Source organism: Theropithecus gelada, chromosome X (genome assembly GCF_003255815.1).
Source record: "Theropithecus gelada isolate Dixy chromosome X, Tgel_1.0, whole genome shotgun sequence".
Lineage (NCBI taxonomy): Eukaryota > Metazoa > Chordata > Mammalia > Primates > Cercopithecidae > Theropithecus > Theropithecus gelada.
In genome coordinates this window covers 151,921,863-151,939,570 of record NC_037689.1, presented here as the reverse complement: position 1 = coordinate 151,939,570, position 17,708 = coordinate 151,921,863, and the positions used below count along the sequence as shown (strand labels likewise).

Here is a 17,708-nt window from a genome sequence, read left to right as displayed (position 1 = left end):
TCCGCCCCAGATCCATCTGCGTCTTCCCACGCCTCAGAAATCTGACCTCAGGGCGCAAGCGCAGCCCCAGCCCTCCAAGCCTAGGTAGGCAGGGTTCTCCCATCCGAGAAAGGGCCGAGGGGAGGCTTCCGGGGCGGGACCGACGCGGCCCCTCCCACTCCGCGGGCGGTGGGTTCAGCCTGAACGTACTGCGGAGGCGGGGCCGACGAGGGATCCAGGGACCGGGCAGGTTCAGGCCCCTCCCATCAGGCGGCCAGCGCGAGCGGTAGAGGCGGGTCTGGAGGCGGGGCCTGCGTGGAGCCAGACGGCGCGGCTGCTGCCGGGGGCGGGGCCGACGGGCTGTGGCCCCGCCCTTGGCCGCCATTGCCGGGCCTGCCTGGCCGCCCTGCGCAGCGACCTTGCCTCCTCTTGCCCGGCGGAGCGGGTCAGCAGGCCTGACAGGGAGCCTTCCTGACCGAGCCCACGTCTCCCCACGGCCAGACAAGTCTCCGGCCCGGCCCGCGTCGCCAGTCCCCAGGCTTGGAGGAACGGCCCGAGCCCAGGAGAACCACATCTACGTCCCAGCCCCGGAGGCTCCTGTGGGCAAGATCGTGAGCCAACGGGTTCCTGAGGCCCCTCCTGGCCAGGCAGGGTTTCTCCGCGCGTTTCCGAGGAGCCCTGCCTGGCCGGGCGGCTGGACAAACAGGTCGTAGCACCGATCGCGCCCGCCCCCAGCAGGGGTCCTGCACAGGCTTGTCCCTGACCCCCACCCAAACCCGTTCTTCCGCTTTCCCCCCAAACAGTGCACTTGCCGGCGGTCCCAACCCAGCAGGAGGAGAGTGGACATGAGGTTGGCAGGTGGGTGGCTTCCGCAGCGAACGGGAGGAAGTTGAAAAGGGCACCTGGATGGAGGCCCAGCGTCCCGACATCTGTGTCTGGAGAGGCGCGGGTGGACCACTGGGTTTGGTTTTGGAAATTTCGGAGGACTCTGTACAAACACTCATTCCTTGACCTTAAGCAAATCCTTTCACGTCTGAGGACATCAGCTCCCCGAGCTACGATAGGAGGATTAGTATAGTCAGTATCTCCCAACGCAGGTAGTAGACCAGCTGCTTTTTGGAAAATGAGTGGTGAGAGAGAGGAGGTGGGGAGTCCAGGTGGAGAGGCGTGATCTTAGAGGGGAAGTGACAAAAGTGGCTGTGGGCTTCGACATGAACCCGATGACAGCCCTACTGTCACCTGGACAACTAAGATGAAGATCCTTGGGGAGGGATAGGTTGGGGCGGGGTAGGGAGTGGAAAGAACTCAGGAATTGAACTTCAGACTTGCTAAGGTGGTAACTTTGTGGACATATCCAAGTGGAGCTGGCCAGTGAGGAACCAGCTGGCAGGGAGTGGTTTCAAGAGAGGCCACAGCTGGAACTAGAAAATAGGAAGTCATTGACACATGGTGGTTAATTAAAGAGCTGGGAGTAGATGACATCATCTAAAAAGACACTACAGGCTGGGCACGGTGACTCACACCTGTAATCCCAGCAGTTTGGGAGGCCAAGGCGGGCAGATCACTTGAAGTCAGGAGTTTGAGACCAGCCTGGCCAACATGGTGAATCCCCATCTCTACTTAAAAAATACAAAAAAATTAGCGGGGCGTGGTGGTGGGTGCTTGTAATCCCAGCTACCGGTGAGGCTGAGGTTGCAGTGAGCCGAGATTGTGCCACTGCACACTCCAGCCTGGGTGACAGAGCTAGACTCCATCTCAAAAAAATAAAAAGACAGCTGGGCGCAGTGGCTTACGCCTGTTATCTCAACACTTTGGGAGGCCAAAGCGGGTGGATCACCTGAGGTTAAGAGTTCAAGACCGGCCGGGCGCGGTGGCTCAAGCCTGTAATCCCAGCACTTTGGGAGGCCGAGACGAGCGGATCACGAGGTCAGGAGATCGAGACCATCCTGGCTAACACAGTGAAACCCCGTCTCTACTAAAAAATACAAAAAACTAGCCGGGCGAGGTGGCGGGCGCCTGTAGTCCCAGCTACTGGGGAGGCTGAGGCAGGAGAATGGCGTAAACCCGGGAGGCGGAGCTTGCAGTGAGCTGAGATCCGGCCACTGCACTCCAGCCCGGGCGACAGAGCGAGACTCCGTCTCAAAAAAAAAAAAAAAAAAAGAGTTAAAGACCAGCCAACATGGTGAAACCCCATCTCTACTAAAAATACAAAAATTAGCTGGGCGTGTTGGCGGGTGCCTGTAATCCCAGCTGCTCGGGAGGCTGAGGCAGGAGAATCGCTTGAACCCAGGAGGCGAAGGTTGCAGTGAGCCGAGATTGTGCCATTGCATTCCAGCCTGGGGGACAAGAGCAAGACTCCATCTCAAAAAATTTAAAAAAAAAAAGACACTACAGGTAGGGACCAGAAGGCAGCCTGAGATGGAAGCCTGGGAAAGTCCAGCTTTTAAGGGGAGGGTAGAGGAGACGATCTAACTAAGGAGAATGAGGAGTGTCCAGAGAGATCGGGTCGGGAGAGTGTGCTGTCCTGAAAGCCAGCAGAGAAGTGAGTGCTTCTGTGAGGAGGACATGGGCAGCCCACTGAGAGGTCAAGGAAGATGGGAGCTGACAGGTGACCAGGGGTGGTGACACCACAAAGGTCATCAGCGGCCTTGGCAACAAGCTGATTTGGTGGGGTGGTGGAAGCCAGGCCAGACTGGAGTAGGGTGGGAGGGAGTAGGAGGTGAGATGATGGAATGAGTATAGATGACTTTTGAGGGGGTTGACAGGGAAAAGAAAGGTTAGGGGAAAGAGGATGGGGATGTGGTTTTGAAGAAGAGTGTTTGCTTTCTTAACATTGGAGATGTTGAAAATACAGGAGAAAGAGCGAGCTAGAGAGAGTGATCACTATTACAAGAAATCAGAGAAGGCTGGGGAGCTTGCAATCCAGGTCCCAGCAGATGACGGAACTGTTGTTTTTTTTTTTTTTTTTTTTTTTTTGAGACAGTCTTGCTCTGTCATCAGGCTGGAGTGCAGTGGCATGATCTTGGCTCACTTTAACCTCTGCCACCCAGGTTCAAGCGATTCTCCTGCCTCAGCCTCCTGAGTAGCTGCAATTACAGGCGCACGCCACCATGCCCGGCTAATTTTTGTATTTTCAGTAGAGGCGGGGTTTCACCATGTTTTTCAGGCTGGTCTCGAACACCTGACCTCGTGATCTACCCGCCTCGGCCTCCCAAAGTTCTGGGATTACAGGCGTGAGCTACTGCGCCTGGCTGGGACTGGTCTTAAAAGGGAGTAGGGACCCTTCTCCCTCAACAGGAGGAAAGGAGGGGCAGGTGGGTACCCAAATATATTGGTGGTTTCAGAGGCAGGAAGTTGAGGGGGTTCTTGGAAAGAGGGATGGAGCCCTTCTCGAGCAGAGAGTCCCCTCTCAGACCCGCCAGGGAGAACCAAACCCAGCAGCCTTAGGATTTGAACTCAGTTTCCTCTTTCCACCTGCCAGGGAGCTCAAGTCTCCCTCTCAGGCCTGGTGGAAGGCAACAGCTCTCCACCTCTTTGTCCTCCAGCCACTTCTTCCCAAGTGGCAGGGGAGATCCAGTCATGCAAGGCTATGGGGTCATTCTGGGGTTCGCTGGTATCTGAGGTGACCCCACCCCGCGTCTGTCCTGCCTGCAGGCCCTCTCCGCATTGTGGCCCTAGTCGTCAGTGTGGGTCTCACATGGATCGTGGTCAGCATCCTCCTGGGTGGGCCTGGCAGTGGCTTTCCTCGCATCCAGCAACTCTTCACCAGTGAGTGTGGGACCCCGCCTTATCCTTCTCTGGAGGCCACCAAGGTGGCCACATGGGCGTGTGGTTGAGGCTTGGGGTTGGGGGTTGACTTGGGTTTTCTATCTCCTCCCTGGCAGGCTACCTTTGGCTGTCCCCAGTCTGTCTCCTGACATCAGGCACAGCCTCCCCCACCACCCAGTTGCTTCATCTAGGAAAGCCAATACCCGATCACTAGAATTCTGTGCCCAACTGGAGTCAGTAGGGCCAGAGTAAGGGGCAGGGAGCTTCCACTGAACATGGGGAGTGATGCCCGGGTTGCTCCCTGTAGGCTCTGAGATGGAGAGGGGACTCTACACCTTGTTGACTGGTAATAGGTCACCTAAGTACTTTTTTATTTGTTTGACTGAGACAGTGTCTCACTTTGTCTCCCAGGCTGGAGTGCAGTGGTGCGATCTCGGTTCACTGCAACCTCTATCTCCTGGGTTCAAGCGATTCTAGTGCCTCAGCCTCCCAAGTAGCTGAGACTACAGGTGCGCACCACCAAACCCGGCTAATTATTATTATTATTATTGTGTTTTTAGTAGAGATGGGGTTTCACCATGTTGCCCAGGCTGGTCTCAAACTCCTGGGCTCAAGCAATCTACCCGCCTCGGCCTCCAAAAGTGCTACAGGCATGAGCCACTATGCCCGGCCAGGTCATCTAAGTACTTTTTCTAATCCGTTTCCCCCTGTTCCTGGAGTAGGGAGTTTTTCATCTGAACATGACTTACACTTGAGCGGGAAGCATGCCAAGGTCAGCCTGGCTTAGCCCCCAGCCCCTGAGCCTGACTGCCTGTGTTTACACTTCACGGTGTAAGGAGGGCCAGGCTGCCCTGCCGCAGGCCCTGGGAGGCTCCACACTAACAGAAACCACTCTGTATCCACAGGTCCAGAGAGCTCGGTGACTGCAGGTAAGGCCCCTGTCACCTCCCTTCCCTTTGTGATGCCCCTGCCTGCTCCCAGTCCTGTAGGGCTTCTGTTTTCCATTTATTCCTCCCAAAACCAGCTATCGCGGTTCACGGGGGCTGCTCACCACTGGAAACCTAGAAACTGAGTGACTTCCTGCCTGAACGTGATAGTGGGCCGGCCTAGGATAGGTACTCCCACTTGCAAAAGGGCAACTTGGAAGGAAGAAAGAGGTCACCAGTCCCAAGCAAGCCCAAAGCCCAGCAGGGCAAAATTCATTTGGTTTCAAGGCCTGAGGGGAATCAGGAATCCTCTGTGACCTGAGATTCTTTTTTCTGGGCCTGCCGGAATGACCCCATGCTCTGAAACAGGAGACAGCCCCACCCTCGGGACCACCCTTCCGTCCCTTCATCTTATCTCCGCCCCCTTCACTCCAGGTCAGCAGTGTTTCTGCTGGTATACGATTCTCAAGAGCCTTGTTGGTCTCTTGTGCAAGTTATAGGGTCCAAGCTATAAAGCCAGAATTTTCCTACAGACGCTTCCTAGATAACCCCATCTTCATTGCAGATTTCTGCTGAAAGGGTTGAGTGGACCCACAAGTCACATACCTCAGCTCTGGGACAAACGCTTGAACAGCCTTGCTCTTCTCTCCAGGGGACACTTTTGCAGTTTTTGTAACATGATTAGGCCGAGAATTTTCCACATCTTTGCTTTCTGGCTCCTTTGTGCTCAACAGTTTCTTCCTCATGTCTCTCCTCTTACATTTTACTATAAGCAGCAAGGAGAAGTCAGGCTATGCGCTCAACACTTTGCTTGGAAATCTCCTCAGCTGAATATCCAAGTTCAGCACTCAGCACTTACACATTCTCCTTTCCACAAAACACTAGAACACATTCAACCAAGGTCTTTTTTTTTTTTTTTGAGACAGAGTCTTGCTCTGTCACCCAGGCTGGAGTGCAGTAGAGGAATCCTGGCTCACTGCAACCTCTGCCTCCCGGGTTCAAGCTGTTCTCTCACCTCAGCCTCCTGATTAGCCGGGATTACAGGCACCTGCCACCACACCCAACTAATTTTCGTATTTAGTAGAGATGAGGTTTCACCATGTTGGTCAGGCTGGTCTCAAACTCCTGACCTCAAGTGATCCTCCCACCTCAGCCTCCCAAAGTGCTGGGATTATAGGTGTGAGCCATCACGCCTGGGCCAAGTTCCTTTATAACAAGCATCAGCTTTCCTCCAGTGCCCAATAACTGAAAAACATGTCCCTCATTTTCCTCTCAGGCTTAACCAAAAGCACCTTTCTTTTTCTTTTTCTTTTATTATTTATTTTTTGAATGTTTTGAGACAGGGTCTTGCTCTCTCACCCAGACTGGAGGGCAGTGGTGCAATCATAGCTCAAGTGATTCTCCTGCCTCAGCCTCCTGAGTAGCTGGGATTACAGGCATGCACCACCACAGCTAGCTTATTTTGTATTTTTTGTAGAGATGGGGTCTCACTATGTTGCCCAGGCTGGTCTTGATCAGCTGGCCTCAAGTGATGCTCCTGCCTTGGCCTCCCAAGGTGCTGGGATCACATGCGTGAATCACCACACCCAACCCAAAAGCACCTTTAACATTCATGTTTCTAGCAACGTTCTGTTCATGATGATGTTTGTATTCTCTAAGACCACAGAGGCTGTGTCTATTGCTCTCCCCTCCTCTCACCAGAATTACCTTTAACATCCATACTCCTACCAACAGTCTCTTAAAGGCAATCCAGACCTTTTCTAACATGTACCTCAAACTTCTACAGCCTTGATGTGGTTTAAATGTTGTCTCCAAAACTCATGTTGAAATATGTCAATGTGTTGGTCTTGAGAGCAGGACCTTTTTGAGGTAGTTAGGTCATGAGGGCTCTGCCCTCATGAATGGATGAATGCCATTACTATGGGTAAGTTAATTACCTTGAAGTTCAGCCCCCTTTTTTTCTGTGTCTCATATGCTTGCTTCTGCCTTCCACCTTTCTGCCACAGGATGACCCTTACCAGATGCCAGCGCCATGCTTTTGGACTTCCCAGCCTCCAGAATCATGAGCCAAATGAATCTGTTGTCTTTATAAATTACCCAGTCTGTGGTATTCTGTTATGGCCACAGCAAATGGACTAAGACAGGCCTTTACTGACTACCCAGTTCCAAAGCCATTTCCACATTTTTAGGTATTTGTTACCTAAGCATGACACTTCTGGTGCCAAAACCTGTATCCATTTCCTGGAACTGCCATTTCAACTGGGTGGCTTAAACAACAGAAATGGATTCTCTCCCCATTCTGAAAACCAGAAGTCTGAAATCAAGGTGTCACCAGGGCGGCACTCACTCTGAAAGTTCTACAGGAAGGTCCTTCTGACCTCCCCAGGTTCCAGTGGCCCCAGGCATACCTTGGCCTCTGGCTGTATCACTCCTGTCTCTTCCTCCAGTGTCCCATGGCTGTCTTCCCTCTGTGTGTCTTTGTCACTTCCGTTCTTATGAGGACATCAGTCATGTTGCATTAAGGCCCCACCTACTCCAATATGACCCCATCTGAATTCATTTCTCTGCAAAGGCCTATTTGCAAACATCACATTCTGAAGTACCAGAGATTAGAACTTCAACATATCTTGAGGGGACAGAATTCAACACATAAGGGAAGCCATCCTGCTGCAGTCCTCCCAACCAACCCCCATCAAAATTGGGAGACAGGCTGCACCCCCTGCCACACTACCCCCTGCCACACTGCCTTTGCTGTGGTTGGCCTCATCCATGCAGCTAGGTCCCCAGCCTGACTTACTTCACCCCTGCTTTGTTCCTGGCTGTGCAGTGGCCCAGGCCAGCCCTCAGCATCCTTTCTTTTCTCCCACCAGTAACAGAAAATCCTTCTGTCTTGGGTTCCTGTGGCCTCACCAGTAGGACATAGAGTATGGAAGTGTCCCCAGCCTTGGCCTGAGCCACATCCCCCTATTTGTTCCCTGCTCTGCGGTCACTTGTTCTACCATGTGTGCTGGTCCTGACCTCCCCTTCAGATCTCAGGTGACCTCAGGGCCAGGCCCATGGGTAACACCTGCTATCCCTGCCCAGCGCCACGGGCCAGGAAGTACAAGTGCGGCCTGCCCCAGCCATGTCCTGAGGAGCACCTGGCCTTCCGTGTGGTCAGCGGGGCCGCCAACGTCATTGGGCCCAAGATCTGCCTTGAGGACAAGATGTGAGCTCCCTGGGGTGAATGGGGATCAGGGAGGGAGTGGGGGATCCAGGGCCGGGTCTGCAAGGGAGAGTGGAGCAGATGTGCCCATGTGGGATCTCCCCGTCCCCTGCCCCTAACTAGGCTGATGAGCAGCGTCAAGGACAACGTGGGCCGTGGGCTGAACATCGCCCTGGTGAACGGTGAGGCCCCTGGCTGAGTGTGGCCTGCCGCCCTCCTTCCCTGCTCCCTCCCCAGGAGGCCTCTGGGTGTTTGCCCTCCCTTCCCCTCCCCTTCAGGATCTCCCAGGGAGGCCCAGGAAGGAGTCTGTGCAAAGCCGAAGGCTCCACAGAGGAGTGACCCAATGAACAAAAAGGCACGATGGCAAAAAATAAAGCACTGGGGAGGGTTCTGGGAGGTCGGGGGTGCTTCATGGAGCCCCCAGAGGGCCTCAAATGCCAGACAGAGGCACCATGGCTTGGGGTGGGATGCAGCTGCCTGAACAAATGAATGAATATTGGGGGACTGTTTGAAAGCTTCCAGAAGGGCTGCCCCCCCCGTTGCTGCCCGCCTGCCGTGCCCTGAGGCTGGCCTGGCTCACCCAGCAGGGCCCTCCCTCCTGACACAGGGGTCAGCGGCGAGCTCATCGAGGCCCGGGCCTTTGACATGTGGGCCGGAGGTGAGTTATAGCGCAGCATCTTGCATTTTGACTGCAGCAAAATGACCTGGGCAGCTTCCCCTGAGACACTGCTCTCTCTCTGTCTGTACTTGGGGCTTCTCAGTCACCTCCTTGGTTTCGGAAATGACAGGGGCATCACCAGCTTGGTTTAGAGGCTGTGGGAGGTCATGGGGATGCCTCAGCTTCCTATACCAGTCTGTCCCTTGGCGGGGCATGTCCCAGGGCAATCCCTACTTCTGTTTCCTTGTTTGGAGAACAGGGGCTGGTGGGAGGGTGCTCAGTGGTACCTGATGACCCCTGTTCCGTGGCATCTGCCCCCCGCCAGATGTCAACGACCTGTTGAAGTTTATTCGGCCACTGCACGAAGGCACCCTGGTGTTCGTGGCATCCTACGACGACCCAGCCACCAAGTAAGTACTTGGGGAGGCCAGCCTCAGCCTTGCCCTTCTGCAGCGACAGCTGATACCTCTTCCTCCCATGCTGCAGGATGAATGAAGAGACCAGAAAGCTCTTCAGCGAGCTGGGCAGCAGGAACGCCAAGGAGCTGGCCTTCCGGGATAGCTGGGTGTTTGTGGGGGCCAAGGGTGTGCAGAACAAGAGCCCCTTTGAGCAGGTATGGTGGGTGCTTGGCATCATCCCCACCAGCACAGGGCAGCCCGTCACCCCTTCTGCCTACATGCCACGCGGCTCCCTGACTGCTCACGCCCCAGCAGGGGACCATCCCCAGTCCAGCTATGAGGGGTGGGCCAGCGCAGCTGGTGCCATGTTTCCCTGGGGTGGGTGGAGGGGCCGAGTGCCCTGAGAGTGTACTGTTGGCCAGCACAGCACAGGTGACTGAAAGCCTGGGCCCTGGTCCACTCCTGTCCCCTGTCCCTGAGGGCCAAGGTCATGACTTTCTGCTCCCCTCCCCGCAGCACGTGAAGAACAGTAAGCACACCAACAAGTACGAAGGCTGGCCCGAGGCACTGGAGATGGAAGGTTGCATCCCGCGGAGAAGCACGGCCAGCTAGCACGGCCAGCGCCAGGACCAGGCCGAGGGAGGCCAGGCCAAGGGAGGCACGCGCGCTGCCGGGTGGACGGAGGCCGAGGCCCACACCCCACGCCTGGGCAGGAGTGCTCTGTGGCCCCAACACATTGGGGCTCTGAGGCAGTGACCAGAATGTGGTCTCAAGGTGGTGGAGGATATGGGGGCTGCAGGGGCTAGCTCTGCCGCACTTTGTCACGGGAGCCCAGGGTACCCGCCTCCTTTTCATAACACTGTTCTCCCGGTCAGCCCATCTAGCCCTGTCCTCCTCCATTCTTCACACCATCTCCGTCCCCATCCTGAGTCCTGGAACAGCCCTGGGTGCCCGCCCCTCACTGTGCAACTCTGGGAGCAGACCCTGGCAGGTTGGGACATCTTCCAGAACCTCTCCCGTCTGGAACCACCCTCTGCACTGCGGGCTAAACATGTTTCCAGTGTGATTCCTTCCAGTGAGCCAAACCCGGTGGCTGCTTCATGAGCAGGCTGGCCCGGGGTGGTAAAGCAGCTGGAGCCTGATCATGGTCCCGTCCGCAGTTTGTCAGGGGGCCCACCTTCTAGATGACCCCTTAATAAAGTGATGGCCCCACAGAAGAAATGCCTTCAGATGCTGTTGTCAGTGCGGAGTCAGGGGTGATGGTGTCCTCTGGGGTGTGGGAGGACAGATTCCAGAGTCTTAACCAACCTGCTCCCACAGCCCTAGCAGACAGCCTTTTGTCTCAAGGGCTCCTGCCACCAACAGGCCCTGCTGTGACTGAGATGTGACTCAAGCAGTGATCAGAGCGGCCCCAGGTAGTGCCACCATGGCTTTGTCTGGGAGACATGATTCCACATTCAGGGGCTGCAGGAAACTCAACAACTCCCTCTGACCCAGTGCAGGCCTGTAGGGACAGGGACAGGGATTAACACCAGCCCAGGCCCCCCCGCCACACCCCCATCATCATCCAAGAGCACGTGTCGCCCACAGACTTTGACTGCCTTTGAAGTCAGGGTTTGAGGGGTCGAGTCACTTGGGCTTTTCGCGTGTCTCGCAGGTTACAGTTAATACCTCCCTTCGCTGAGCGAGAGCCAGCAAGTTAGAAGCAATTTTGCTGGAATAAAATCCAGAGGCCCAGAAGCAGTCTGAGTTCAGCGAAAGGAGAGAAGGAAGTTCCTAGATGGGAGGCACTGTGGTGTCCTTGACAGGGCCACATTAGGGGCGATGGACTTAAGAGCCGACCCCAGGAAGAGTGTAGAGCTCAGACAGAGCCTCAGAAGACAAAAGTGCTTCCAGAGCAGGCACATGTGGGGTTGGAGGCACAAGGGTGCCCTGGAAGAGAGACTCACCAGGCAGGAAATGATGGTGATTCCAGGACTGAAAAGATCACACAGCCAATACCCAGTCCTGTCTCTGCATCAGGAACTTTCTACATGTATTCCCTTTTTTTTTTTTTTTTCTTTTGTAAATGTTCTTTCTTAGAACCATTTTAGGTTCACAGCAAAACTGAGTGGAAAGGTCAGAGTTCCTGTGTGCCCCCTGCCAGCCTCCAGCGTCCCATCTGTTGCTGTCAATGAACCAGCATTGGTGCTCACATGAGGCTTCACTCTGCTGTTGGACATTCGATGGGTTTGGACAAAAATGTGTAATGATGGATCCACTGCAGGATCATACATACTTCACTCTTTAGATTTGCTATGGAAAATTGCAAACATCTCCAGAAGACAGACTAGCATACAGTCAGCCCTTCATATCCACGGGGGTTCCATGTCCACAGATTCAACCAACCACAGATTGGAAATATTTGAAAAAAATAAAAATACAAGAATAAAAAATAGTACAAGTAAAAAACAATACAGTGGCCAGGCGCAGTGCCTCACGCCTGCAATCCCAGCACTTTGGGAGGCCAAGGCGGGCAGATCACAAGGTTAGGAGATCGAGACCATCCTGGCTAACATGGTGAAACCCTGCCTCTACTAAAAAATACAAAAAATTAGCCAGGCGTGGTGGCGGGAGCCTGTAGTCCCACCTACTCAGGAGGCTGAGGCGGGAGAATGGCGTGAACCCGGGAGGCAGAGCTTGCAGTGAGCCGAGATCGCGTCACTGCACTCCAGCCTGGGCGACAGAGCGCGACTCTGTCTCAAAAAAAAAAAAAAAAAAAATTAGCCAAGCGTGGTGACAGTAATCCCAGCTATTCAGGAGGCTGAGGCAGGAGAATCACTTGAACCCGGGAGGCAGAGGTTACAGTGAGCCAAGATCATGCCATTGCGCTCCAGCCTGGGCAACAAAAGCAAAACTTCATCTCAAGAAAAAAAAAAAACAATACAGTGTAGGCTCTCACAGTGGCTCATGCCCTATAACCCAGCACTTCGGGAGGCCAAGGTGGGCAGGTCATTTGAGCCCAAGCATTCGAGACCAGCCTGGGTAAAATTGCGAGACCCCATCTCTACAAAATAAATAAAGAAAATTAGCCAGACATGGTGACACGCATCTGTAGTCCCAGCTACTTGAGAGGCTGAGACAAGAGGATCACTTGAGCCCAGGAGGTCAAGGATGTCATGAGCCAAGATCACACCACTGCACTTCAGCCTGGGCAACAGAGTGAGATCCTATCAAAAAACAAGAAACAATACAGTGTAATAGCTATTTGCATAGCATTTGTATTGTATTAAGCATGATAAATAATCTAGAGATGGTTTAGATTCTATGGGACTAGGCTTGGTAGCTCATGTCTGTAATCCCAGCACTTATGGAGGTTGAGGCAGGCGGATTGCTGCAGTCCAGGAGGTTGAGGCTGCAGTGAGCCATGACTGTGCCAGTGCACTCCAGCCAGGGTGACAGAGCAAGACCTTGTCTCAAAAAAAAAAAAAAAAAAACACGCCGCGCACAGTGGCTCACACCTGTAATCCCAGCACTTTGGGAGACTGAGGTGGGCAGATCATCTGAAGTTGGGAGTTTGAGACCAGCCTGGCCAACATGGTAAAACCCTGTCTCTACTAAAAACACAAAAATCAGCCGGGTGTGGTGGCACATGCCTGTGATCCTAGCTATTCAAGAGGCTGAGGCAGGAGAATCGCTTGAACCTCGGATGTGGAGGTTGCAGTGAGCCAAGGTTGCACCATTGCACTCCAGCCTAGGCAACAAGAGTGAAACTGCATCTGAAAAAAAAAAAATCTGAGATTACTATGTGGTCAAATCACTATTCTTGCAGGCAAAATTTGATCAAAGTAAATTTATTTTACAAACAAATTTGTATTACTCTGATTAGTAAAAATCAGGATGACCTTAGAGAGAAAAAGTTGTTTCTTTTTCTTTTTTTTTTTTTTTTTTTTTTTTTTTTGAGACAGCGCCTCGCTCTGTTGCCCAGGCTAGAGTGCAGTGGCGGGATCTCGGCTCACTGCAAGCTCCGCCTCCCGGGTTCACGCCATTCTCTTGCCTCAGCCTCCCGAGTAGCTGGGACTACAGGCACCTGCTGGCACGCCCAGCTAATTTTTTTTTTTTTTTTTTTTTTTTTTGTATTTTTAGTAGAGACAGGGTTTCACCATGTTAACCAGGATGGTCTTGATCTCCTGACCTCGTGATCCGCCCATCTTGGCCTCCCAGAAAGTTGTTTCTAAAGGAAAAACACTAAAATATGCCTGTTATTAGATTGCAGCCCTTTGCATTGTTTCTTATCTACATGAAGACAGGACTAGACCCCAAATCCTCCTAATTTCCTCTAATATTTGGCTAACACTCTCCAAGTAAGAAAAAAAAAAAAACCTGTTATGTTGCTAAAGGCCTTGAAGCTGGAGCTAGAAAACTTGGTATAAATATCAAGGGACAAGTTTCATGCCTAATGTATGGGTCACACAGAAAGTTCTCCAAACCACCTGATGCCATAACCAGAGACATTCAAACTGCAAACCAGAACAAGAAGTTGAGTTTTTTGGCTGGGCATGGTGGTTCACGCCTGTAATCCCAGCAGTTTGAGAGGCCGAGGCGGGTGGATCACTTGAGGTCAGGAGTTCGAGACCAGTCTGGCCAACATGGTGAAACCCCATCTCTACCAAAAATACTTTTTAAAAATTAGCTGCGTGTGGTGGCACGCACCTGTAATCCCAGCTACTCGGGAGGCTGAGGCAGGAGAATTGCTCGAACCCGGGAGGCAGAGGTTGCAGTGAGCCGAGATCATGCTGCTGCACTCCAGCCTGGGCGACAGAGCGAGACTCTGTCTCAAAAAAAAAAAAAAAAGAAGAAGAAGTTGAGAGCTTCACCCATCAAAATGAAAATCTTGTCACTCTTAATTTTTCCTTCCTTATGTCTGCCTTTTCGTTGACGGGATAATGGTGTAATTTAAACTGCACAATCAATAGCTTCTATCAGTAACCTCACAGAACCTGACCTAAGAGAACCTTCAGTATCTATTGGTTAAATCAGGAAATATCTGTTCTATTGCTAATAGCACCTGCTGAACCTGGATAAATTTCCCTGGAGAACTTGAGGCCCCATATACACTAAATTACAAAACATAGGTTATAACAGGTCACATAGGTTATAATGGGTCTCACCAAATTCCCCATGGTCATTTGATTTATTGACTTGATTGCCTTTAAGCCTAGGTTCATAGCTCAAAACCATTATGAAAACTGGGGGTATCATATTACTATTAATATTAATTTGTATTTTCCTTTTAACAATTTGTACTTATTACTTTTTTTTTTTTTTGTACTTATTACTTGTGAAGCTTCTGCAGAAGTACAGCTGTGGCTGGGTGCGGTGGCTCAAGCCTGTAATCCCAGCACTTTGGGAGGCCGAGACGGGTGGATCACGAGGTCAGGAGATGGAGACCATCCTGGCTAACACGGTGAAACCCCGTCTCTACTAAAAAATACAAAAAACTAGCCGGGCGTGGTGGCGGACGCCTGTAGTCCCAGCTACTCGGGAGGCTGAGGCAGGAGAATGGCGTGAACCCGGCAGGCGGAGCTTGCAGTGAGCTGAGATCCGGCCACTGCACTCCAGCCTGGGCGACAGAGCGAGACTCCGTCTCAAAAAAAAAAAAAAAAAAAAGAAGTACAGCTGCTAACAGAATATGCTGGCCTGGGGCTTCCAGACGATGGCCAAAAGACCACGGAACACAAAAAATTGAACGTAAAGATGGACTTCAGGTAGACTTAGTCTGAGTGCAACTTTCCCCGAATTTCCAGTGTTGCTCAGATGTGCCTAAAGGGGTTTTGACACTGACTCCTAGTTGTCAATCACTCCCTCTTATCTGGAACCAGACCAACAGCCCAGGACAGGTCCATCCCAGTACTGAGGGACAATCCAAACCCACTGCTTTTGAAGAAAGATCACGATCAAAAAGGGGAAATGTGAAAGTTGCCAGAAGCAAAATGGAGTCACTTGTATTAAAAACAAAACAGGTGTGGTGGCTCATGCCTATAATCCCAGCACTTTGGGAGGCTGAGGTGGGCGGATCACTTGAGGTCAGGAGTTTGAGACCATCCTGGCCAACATGGTAAAACCCTGTCTCTAGTAAAAATAGAAAAATTAGCTGGGCGTAGTGATGCAGGCCTGTAGTCCCAGCTACTCAGGAGGTTGAGGTGGGAGAATTGCTGGAACTCGGGAGATGGAGGTTGCAGTGAGCCAAGAGCGCACCACTGCACTCCAGCCTGGGTGACAGAGTGAGACTGTGTCTCAAAAAACAAAAGAAAACAAAACAAAACAAAAAATCCCTGCCAGGTGTGGTGGCACATGCCTATAGTCCTAACTACTCAGGAGGCTGCAGCAGGAGAACTGCTTGAGCCCAGGAGTTCTGGGCTATAGTGTGCCATGCCAATCAGGTGTCCACAAAAAGCTCAGCATCAGTATCCTGGGAGTGGAGGACCACTAGGTTGTCTAGGGAGGAATGAACCAGCCCAGGCTGGAAATGGAACAGGTTAAAACTTCCATGCTAGGCCAGGTGCGGTGGCTCGCCCCTGTAATCTAGCACTTTCGGAGGCTGTCGTGGGAGGATCCCTTGAGCCTAGGCGTTCGAGATGAGCCTGAGCAACATAGGGAGACCCTGTCTCTACAAATTTTTTTTTTTTTTAGTTAGCCAGGCATGGTAGTACACACCTGTATTCCTAGCTACTGGGGAGGCTGAGGCAGGAGGATCACTTGAGCACAGGATTTCTGGGCTGTGGCATGCTATTCTGATCTGGTGTCTTCACTAAACTCAGCATCAATATGGTAACTTCCTGGGAGCAGGAGACCACCAGGTTTCCTAAGGAAGGGTGAACTGGGCCAGCTCAGACACAGAGCAAGTCAACACTCCCATGCTGATCAGTAGTAGGATCGCTCCATGAAAAGCCACTGCACTTCCAGCAGGGTCACATAGCGAGACCCCACCTTAAAAAAAAAAAACCTGAAAACGGGAGCTGGGGAAGGCCATGAAGAGAAGGTTCTCATGCGTGATACCTGACAGCAAAACCCATCATGAGACTCTGCAAAAACTATAACCCCGTACAATGGCTATCATCACCTGACACAGAGAGAATACTTCTGTGAAGACACTACCCAGCAACTGCCTGTCCAAACTTGGACTGATGCCACCTTTGTTGTTAATCCTTGTAGCCAAGGATAATTACCTGAAAACAATTATGTAATTCTCATTTTTTCTTTAAAAACCTTTGTTGGCCAGGCACGGTGGTTCACACCTGTAATCCCAGCACTTTGGGAGGCTGAGGAGGGCAGATCACCTGAGGTTGGGAGTTCAAGACCAGTCTGACCAACATAGTGAAACCCCGTCTCTACTAAAAATACAAAATCAGCTGGGCATGGTGGCCCATGCTTGTAATCCCAGCTATTCGGGAGGCTGAGGCAAGAGAATCGCTTGAACCCGGGAGGTGGAGGTTGCAGTGAGCCGAGATCGCGCCATTGCACTCCAGCCTGGGAAACAAGAGCCAAACTCCATCTGAAAAACAAATAAACAAACAAAAACACCTCTGTCAGCCTGCTGCCATGGCTCATGCTTGTAATCCCAGCACTTTGGAAGGCTGAGACAGGAGAATTGCTTGAGCACAGGAGTTCGGGACCAGTGTAAGGCAACATGGTTAAACCCCATCTCTACAAAAAATACAAAAAAATTAGCCAGGCATGGTGGCACATGCCTGTAGTCCCAGCTACTTGAGGGAGCGGAAGTGGAAGGGTCACCTGAGTCTAGGAGGTGAAGGCTGCAATTAGCCAGTATCACACCACTGCACTCCACCCCGGGCAACAGAGTGAGACCCTGCCTTAAAAACAAACAAACAGGCCGCGCGCTGTGGCTCACGCCTGTAATCCCAGCACTTTGGGAGGCCGAGGCGGGCGGATCACAAGGTCAGGAGATCGAGACCATGGTGAAACCCCGTCTCTACTAAAAATACAAAAAATGAGCCGGGCGCGGTGGCGGGCGCCTGTAGTTCCAGCTACTCGGGAGGCTGAGGCAGGAGAATGGCGTGAACCCGGGAGGCGGAGCTTGCAGTGAGCCAGGATCGCGCCACTGCACTCCAGCTTGGGCGACAGAGCGAGACTCCGTCTCAAAAAACAAACAAACAAACAAACAAACAAACAAAAAACAACCACAAAAACCTTTTTCTCCCTTCACCTCCCTGAATATACACAGTTTACTACAGCACACACATTCCCATTGCAATACCCATTCCAAATATCATCTTCTTTTAGTCTCCCTCTCTGTGGCGTAGGATGGCATTCCCAACACTTCAGTACAAGTCCCTGGGGACTAACCCTCATTGGTCCAGATTGGATTATGGCATTATGTTTGCATCAGTCTGAGTGGCTGGCTGGCTGCACCTGCTTATGTGCCCACTCCAGGGCCCAGCGCTGGGGCCATCCACATGCAAACCATGCATACTGAGAGTGGAGGACAGATGGTTCCCCCAAAGAAAACTAAGGTGCTGCAACCTGATGCCCGGCAGGCAAAAGTGACAGGTGTCATTATACTTCCCTGTGGATACTCAATGTACCTCATACTTACACTAGCATATGCCTTCCATGCCTTTTAAAATATTTTTTTTTTTTTTTTTTTTTTGAGACGGAGTCTCGCTCTGTCGCCCAGGCTGGAGTGCAGTGGCCGGATCTCAGCTCACTGCAAGCTCCACCTCCCGGGTTCCCGCCATTCTCCTGCCTCAGCCTCCCGAGTCGCTGGGACTACA

General features: G+C 52.3%; 1 protein-coding gene across 5 annotated transcripts; it reads left to right on the top strand.

The window, feature by feature from the left end:
* Positions 1-342: 342 nt before the first annotated feature.
* Positions 343-10,158, top strand: FAM3A (family with sequence similarity 3 member A). 5 transcript variants are annotated; one of them, XM_025373054.1, is made up of 10 exons: positions 343-685; positions 783-837; positions 3,634-3,747; positions 4,653-4,676; positions 7,758-7,881; positions 8,002-8,060; positions 8,486-8,536; positions 8,862-8,946; positions 9,023-9,149; positions 9,451-10,158. In XM_025373054.1, exons 2-10 carry the CDS (start codon positions 825-827, stop codon positions 9,544-9,546), a joined length of 693 nt encoding a protein of 230 aa, XP_025228839.1. In that variant the 5' UTR covers positions 343-685; positions 783-824; the 3' UTR covers positions 9,547-10,158. The 5 variants fall into 5 exon arrangements, with proteins under 5 accessions (XP_025228839.1, XP_025228842.1, XP_025228838.1 ...); XM_025373057.1 differs by lacking the exon at positions 3,634-3,747 and having other exon boundaries at positions 359-685; XM_025373053.1 differs by having other exon boundaries at positions 359-837.
* The last annotated feature ends 7,550 nt before the right edge of the window (positions 10,159-17,708 follow it).

Coding starts and splice junctions, on each gene's coding strand:
- FAM3A (XM_025373054.1), top strand. Junction 7,882..8,001: donor ATCTGCCTTGAGGACAAGAT/GTGAGCTCCCTG, acceptor GCCCCTAACTAG/GCTGATGAGCAGCGTCAAGG. Junction 8,947..9,022: donor TACGACGACCCAGCCACCAA/GTAAGTACTTGG, acceptor CCCATGCTGCAG/GATGAATGAAGAGACCAGAA.